Source organism: Sinocyclocheilus rhinocerous, unplaced genomic scaffold, assembly GCF_001515625.1.
Source record: "Sinocyclocheilus rhinocerous isolate Xijiao unplaced genomic scaffold, SAMN03320098_v1.1 scaffold75, whole genome shotgun sequence".
NCBI classification, from domain to species: Eukaryota; Metazoa; Chordata; class Actinopteri; order Cypriniformes; family Cyprinidae; genus Sinocyclocheilus; species Sinocyclocheilus rhinocerous.
This window is the reverse complement of record NW_015632455.1, coordinates 124,800-131,862: the sequence shown is the minus strand read 5'-3', so window position 1 is coordinate 131,862 and position 7,063 is coordinate 124,800. Positions and strand designations below refer to the sequence as shown.

At 34.9% G+C, this 7,063-nt stretch overlaps 1 protein-coding gene and 1 pseudogene across 1 annotated transcript; both read right to left on the bottom strand.

The window, feature by feature from the left end:
• On the bottom strand, positions 1-3,386 carry LOC107742271 (E3 ubiquitin/ISG15 ligase TRIM25). Its single transcript, XM_016555165.1, has 9 exons — positions 3,310-3,386; positions 2,562-2,701; positions 2,129-2,377; positions 1,692-1,934; positions 1,436-1,519; positions 688-1,145; positions 489-587; positions 271-345; positions 1-135 (listed from the first exon to the last, which is right to left on the bottom strand). The coding sequence occupies exons 2-9, from the start codon at positions 2,626-2,628 to the stop codon at positions 97-99; spliced, it is 1,314 nt and encodes a 437-aa protein (XP_016410651.1). The 5' UTR covers positions 2,629-2,701; positions 3,310-3,386; the 3' UTR covers positions 1-96.
• Positions 3,387-4,409: 1,023 nt separating this feature from the next.
• The window catches only part of LOC107742313 (E3 ubiquitin-protein ligase TRIM39-like), a 4,280-nt pseudogene continuing 1,626 nt past the window's right edge, over positions 4,410-7,063 (bottom strand).

Genomic DNA, 7,063 nt, shown 5'->3' with positions numbered 1-7,063 from the left:
ATTAAATTATGTTATATCATTTGAATTTTTCTAAATATATTAACAGGCAAAGGCAACATCCTGTAGATACAAGAGGATGAAAGCAGAAATGACAAATTACATCCTGGTCTTCGCCCAGTGCTCAAAAAGTGTCATCTGTGAGAGATGAGCAACAAACATAAGCTTTACAATCATGTAAATTTGTATCAATATAATGATATCAAATAAATGTGTTGTGCATCAGCAATGACTTTATGATGCTTTAAGAATACGTATACATGATCTCAGTACCTGACATTTCTCAATGGAGTAATTCAGATCAGCACAGAGCTCAATGTTGCCTGCTTTCTCTTTCTCTTCATTTTTCTAATTAAAAATCAAATCAAACACATCACATCAATATAATATCACAGTTGTATAATACATAATAATTTGACCCTGCATAGGACAAGTGGTTTGGAACATAGATAATAATTTTGAATAAATTAATAATATGTTGTAAGACTCACTTTGCTCATTTTTATTTCTGAGTGTTTGATTTCTTGATCTATCTTCATTGTGTCCTGGATCATCTGCTGCACAAGCTTGTGCGTCTTCATCTCCTGAGTCTGTGATGAGAGGGGAAAATACAGATGCTTTACATCCAGTATGTTTTTAAGATTTCTAATTACCGTTTGTTGTTGTAAATAAATGATCATTCTTTGTAACCTTCTTCTCTTTACTCTTGTCTTCTACAAGAACTGTGTTGTGAGTCTTGTGGTCTCCCTCAGTGCAGGACTGACACACAGATGTCTGATCATCTCCACAGAACATCTCCAGAGCTCTGTTATATTTCTGGATTATTTTAGGATTGATATCCTCCACAAGGTCAAGCATCATGACTTGCTTTATGTTTATGACTTTCTCATGAGGCTCCAGGTAAGAGCTCTGCCACATCAGGATTTCAGACTGAGACAACAGATGCTCACAGTGTCTAAGATCCACTCTCTTGGTGAAATTTTCTTTGCAGCATGGACATGTGTTATCATGACTGCTTTCCCAGCATTCCTTCAGGCAGGCCTTACAGAAGTTATGTCCACATGGGGTCATCATGGGATCAGTGGACAGCTCCAGACAAATTAAACACTGAGGGTTTTCTGTCAGGACACTGCTTGAGGAAGCCGTTACTGAATAGAAAAGAAAAAAAAAATACTTAGCAAACAATACAACAACAACAAAAAATAATATGTGAAAATAAATACAATACTAACTTTATATTAATAAATATTTATAAAATATCTGCAAACAGTTTGATACAAAGAAGCCAGTTTATCCATAACTGCTAGTATATTTAGAGATAGTAATGATACTAGCATACTAGATATTAGCATCTTTATATTTTAAATATATCTTTATAAGAAAAATAGGAGATCTCAGTTATTTAGTTATAAAATAGGAGATCTCTATTATTGATTACCTGAAGGTTTGCACAGAGTCTCTTCTTGGTCCTCCGTTTCTAATGGTTGTGAATATTCTGTCGTCACGGGTTCCCTTTTGTAGCCTTTAAAAATGTGCAAAAATGAACTCTGAAGTCTCAAATACATGGACAAATATGCCATCTTTTGGACATTAAAATGATATCACAAGATGAATGCTTATTTTATACTGTACTAAGCATGTTACTAGCTAAAATTCACATTATAAAAATGCATTGGAAGTACAAATATATTTACCTGTGTTTTTCTCAAAGAGTTGCACAATCTCTCTAAGAGCTGTGTTGCACCTTAGATCAGGACATGTGTTGAATGTTTCTTTACAAAATGGGCAGGTGCATTTCTGACTGATGTCCCAGAACATTTCCAGGCAGGTCTTACAGAAGTTGTGTCCACATGGAGTGGTGACCGGATCACTGAATAGATCCAAACAGATGGAACAGTGGAGCTCCTCAGATAATGGACCGCTGACGCATAACTGGGCTGAAAGCAAAAGAAATGCATTAATTTCAGAAATTAATTCAGTTTTGAAGTGCAGATTTTCTGTTCTGAAATGAGCAAATATTGTGTACAGTTAGTTTTGTGCACATTTATGACACAGGGGAGTAAGTTTAGAGACTAGTAGAGTTTTTTAGTTTTTTTTATATATATATTTGAACTTTAAAATAAATACATACCTGTTGTGTTTTTCTCAAGGAGTTGCACAATTTCTCTAAGAACTGTGTTGCTCTTTAATTCAGGTATTTTGCTGAATGTTTCTTTACAATAAGGGCATTTGCAATCCTGACTGTTGTCCCAGCATTGTTTCAGACAGCTCTTGCAGAAGTTGTGTCCACATGGAGTGGAAACTGGATCTATGAACACATCCAGACATACTGGACACTTGTGTTCCTCAGTCTGAAGAGGAATGCTGCAGAGATCCATAACTGGAAAATGGGGAAATTACTTGGAATAAATAATAATGTCAATACTCCTTACCCAAATATTCATTAAAAAATTAAGCAGCAAAACATTGTGATGTAATGCAATGCTTTAACATATTAGTAGTTCATGTTATTTTATCATAAGATGAATGTAATGTAAGTTGAAGTTCAGACCACAAAGACTTACATGGCGGCAAATCAATACTGCCTCTTTTATGTCTGCATTTTGGTGGTGTTGAGAAGGGTTCTGCCATTTCTTATAAAACCCACCAGCTTTTACCAAAAGTTGTTGCAGAATTCACGTAATGGATGTCGGCCTTCCCACTCCTTCACAATAATCATTAACCAGTCATCATTATTTAGTTAAGTTAAAAGTGAAAGAATTAATCTCTTTTACAAGAATGACACGGACAAATAAGACAAAGTAAAACAAGTAACGTACATATAAATGGCAAATCAATTCAAAAGTTGTTTTCAGCTGAGATTTACAGCGAGCCTATAGGTTAATCAAATGGAAGACGGCTGTTCTGTAAATAGCAGCATACACCCAATACTTTCTGGCAAAGTCTGAGAAGGTAGAATTGTTTTGGAAGAAAAAGAAACAACATTTATTCTGAATATGCAAATTGGCCGAAACCACTGGACGTCTCCAACTAAAACAGAACAACCGGAACAAGTTTTCCACTCAATATTAGCCTTTGGTTAAGCAGAATACCGAGCCCGTTTAAAATAATTTGCTGAAAGGTTTCACCCTGTTTATAGGCACACATTATAATAACTATTAAATAATTTTCGTACATTGTCACGAATGCAAACTGACACTACTTCATAAAACAACTAATTAATCGGATATATTTGGTATTATCAACTAAGGCATTTAAATTAACATTAACTATAATTCACTGTTCAGATAAATTCATCTTTAAATCACATACCAAAGAGGATCTGTCCGAATAAAACTACCAGCTTCTATAACAAGCAAGCGAGGAAACGTCTTTAGTTTCACTTTTTAGCCAAACTAGTACAAAGTAAAACTTTTCCCGACACCTAGCGGTTGGGCACCGCATCGATACTATTAAATACGATACAATGAATAAACAATGTGATAAACAGGGTAAGGATTTATACATATGTTCTTAATATTCATTTTCGTAAGTTTTAAAGACCTTTTAAACCTATGCAGATGATGACAGTGATAGAGATGAAATGTAAAAGGCATAAAATGGTTCTGCACTGCATACAGTAGATTGGTTTTGACACATTGACACCTCTACTAAATAAAGGTTCCTCAACCTCTGCTCATTTTTTCGATTGTGTTGTCATTTGCAGTATTCCTCAGTACTTACCGTCAATCAGTGTTATTTTAGTATTCATTTCATTAAAATATATATTTTATTAAAATATTGAATGTTATAAATATATTCATTTTAATGTTTTTTTAATTCATTAAAAAAAAGTTTTCAATATTGTATTTTCTTATATACATCATTGTTTATACAGTATGAGAAGAACAATTTAAATTTATCCTCAGTACTTACCGTCAATCAGTGTTATTTTAGTATTCATTTCATTAAAATATATATTTTATTAAAATATTGAATGTTATAAATATATTCATTTTAATGTTTTTTTAATTCATTAAAAAAAGTTTTAAATATTGTATTTTCTTATATACATCATTGTTTATACAGTATGAGAAGAACAATTTAAATTTCAATTAAATGTGTCTAAACTTTCATTTTTGGGTGAACTATACACAATATATTGTCGCTATCCATGAAACATATTGTTGAATTTATGTATTGCTATATATTGTGACACAATATATTGTTACAGCAAAACATAAGTCGTGGGGCACATTAAAATATTATGTAAAAATCCAAAACATCACAAATTCTCAACAAAACAGCAAGTTTAAAGATCATCTTTATTTGAGGTTACTGTGATTGGAACATTATTGTGCAAAGAAAGTAGTCTTACTAGCAAAAATATATATAATATATAATAATGTATTACACTGACAGTCATTCTTCCTTCATTAATTTATTTTATTTTAATTACCAATGGTTATAATTGGCTAAAATACACTTATTCTTTCCGACAGGTGAAATGATTAGTGGGGCTGAATTTTTATCTCCATGAGTAAAGCCTGGGCTGAAATATGGATAGAGTTTCTCAGTGAAAGACTGACCAGTGAAAAAGTAGATATGAGACCTGGACTCCACATCATAAAATGAGACCAGACCTTCCTCATAGTCTACATACACACCCACCTTCTGGGGCTTGACTTTCAGACAGAGAGAGACAGACAGACAGTCACAGGCCTTATACTCACTTCCATTCCTCAACCACAGAGTCCAGAGTCCATTCCTTGGACTCAGAGTAATTATTCCCTTCCTGTTAACAGACTCCCTCGCCACACCTATATCCCACTCGGTTTTCCCTTTCACCTGCACCTCGAAATAAAATTTCCCAGAGGAGAATCCCTCCTTCCCCAGGATGCTGGGACATGTATCAAACCTCCACGGACTGTCCGGGACAATCTGTCGTGTTTCTCCATATCCAGCTTGTTTGTCATCCTCAGATAAGGAGATTTTCGGATGAGCTGTTTCAGGATCCATAGTCACATTCACTGAGAGAGATCAGAACAAATAATTAGCAGACATTTTTAACATATATGCGTTGCATGGAATAAACAATACACAATAGTACATTGGTCTTTCGTCCACTTTTTCTGTATTTGTCCCATTAAAATGATCTTGGAAATGTTTTGCCCTGTGTTTATCATTTATAGTTGCTACTTTTCAAATGCCCTGTATGTATGTATTTATTGTTTTACAATTATCCCAGAATTTCAGTATTAAAATGTGAATATCCATTACTACAGGTGCATCTCAATAAATTAGAATGTCGAGAGCCAGAAACTGATCACCTCCATGCCACGCCGAATTGGGGCAGTAATTAAAGCAAAAGGAGCCCCTGCCAAGTATTGAGTACATGTACAGTATATGAACATACTTTCCAGAAGGCCAACATTTCACTAAAAATGTTTTTTTTATTGGTATTTTTCTTATGAAGTATTCTAATTTGTTGTGAATTGGTGGGTTTTTGTTAAATGTGAGCCAAAATCATCACAATTAAAAGAACCAAAGACTTAAACTACTTCAGTCTGTGTGCATTGAATTTATTTAATACACGAGTTTCACAATTTGAGTTGAATTACTGAAATAAATGAACTTTTCCACAACATTCTAATTTATTGAGATGCACCTGTATATATTTAAAACTATGACGTTTTTTTTTCAGTGTCATTGAAGAGTTTGAGATGAAATATGATATTTGTGAGAATATGTGATTTGTGAAAAACACATCAAGGACAATATCACTTTTGAGTTTTAATAGTTCATATGGCTAAAAGTGCCCACAATATATTCAGAAATGTAAACATTTTTGTGTATGAATCTAGGAAAATGGCATAGATGACTTGTACCTGTAAAATTCTCAATCCTCTTTAGCTCTGTGGAAATAATTTATACACTTGATTATTTTCTAAAAATGTATGTAAATAATTTGTAGAACTGTGCCAGTCTTAGCTTTTAGCAGTGTTGAATGCTTACAAAATAATTATATTTAAATGTATTCACAATAAAACTTCAAGACAAAATATCGAACATAACAGTGAAATGCTCACCAGTTCCTGTAATCTTCACCATTGCACTACTGAGGAATTCTTGATGCTTTGTCAGGGCTCTCCTCACAGCGTCCTCCTTCAGATGAGTGTCAGTACTGACCCCAGCCAAGATCTTGGTGTCTAAAGGGCTGCACAGGGATGGATAAATCTAAAGCAGGAGAGAGAGAGAGAGAGAGAGAGAGAGAGAGAGAGAGAAATCCCTCAGCATGTTAAGTGTTGTCCTGTGATGTGAGCAGAGAGAGACACTGACCTGTAGGAGGTGCAGGTGATCTTCAGTGTGTGAGAACTGCTCCAGCTCAGTGTTTCTCCTCTCTAGTTCAGTGATTTCCTGCTCCAGCTCTTTAATCAGCTCTTCAGCCTGATTCTCTGCTGCTTTCTGCTTCTGCTCCATCACCTCCAGCAGCTCAGACTGACATCTCTCAATCGAGTCCATCAGATCAGTGAACAGCTCAACAATGTCTGCTTTTTCTTTTTCTGAGCTTTGCTAAGTAAAGGATAATGTATATTCAGTCTTAAAATATGGCCACCAAATTTACATTTATGCATTTAGCAGCCGGTTTTATCTAAAGTGGCTCACAAAAGAGGTTTATTACAGGTTAACTAATTTCGGATGCAAGCTAGAGAAGAGGCGAAATGCCGAGAAGATTTTTTGTGGGGTGTGAGTGTGTGTTTAAGTGCATTGGTTTAAGAGCGTAAAGTGTTTGTGGAAGAGGTCTGTCTTCAGCTACTTTTTGAAAGATGTGATGGTCTCAGCAGTTTGGGTGGAGGTTAACAGCTCATACCAGTGCAGAGAGGAACAGAGAGGGTAAAGGTGCTGGAGAGTGACTCACGAATTGACCTTAGCTGACTTGTAGGTTTGAGGTAAGGAGGTGCTGTTCCAGTTTTGAAAGCCAGCATCAAAACCTTAAAGGGATAGTTCACCCAAAAATGAAAATTCTGTCATTAAAGGCAGAGTAAGGGATTTCTGGTAGCCAATGTTTATATTTGAAATCACCAAA

What these genes read in the sequence shown, in the direction of transcription:
- LOC107742271 (XM_016555165.1), bottom strand. Translation starts at nt 2,628, where the DNA reads ATGGCAGAACCCTTCTCAACACCACCAAAATGCAGACATAAAAGAGGC. An exon ending in CAGTATTGATTTGCCGCCAT is followed by an intron (nt 2,378 to 2,561) that starts GTAAGTCTTTGT and finishes CCCATTTTCCAG; the next exon opens with TTATGGATCTCTGCAGCATT. An exon ending in GACTCTGTGCAAACCTTCAG is followed by an intron (nt 1,146 to 1,435) that starts GTAATCAATAAT and finishes TTTTCTATTCAG; the next exon opens with TAACGGCTTCCTCAAGCAGT.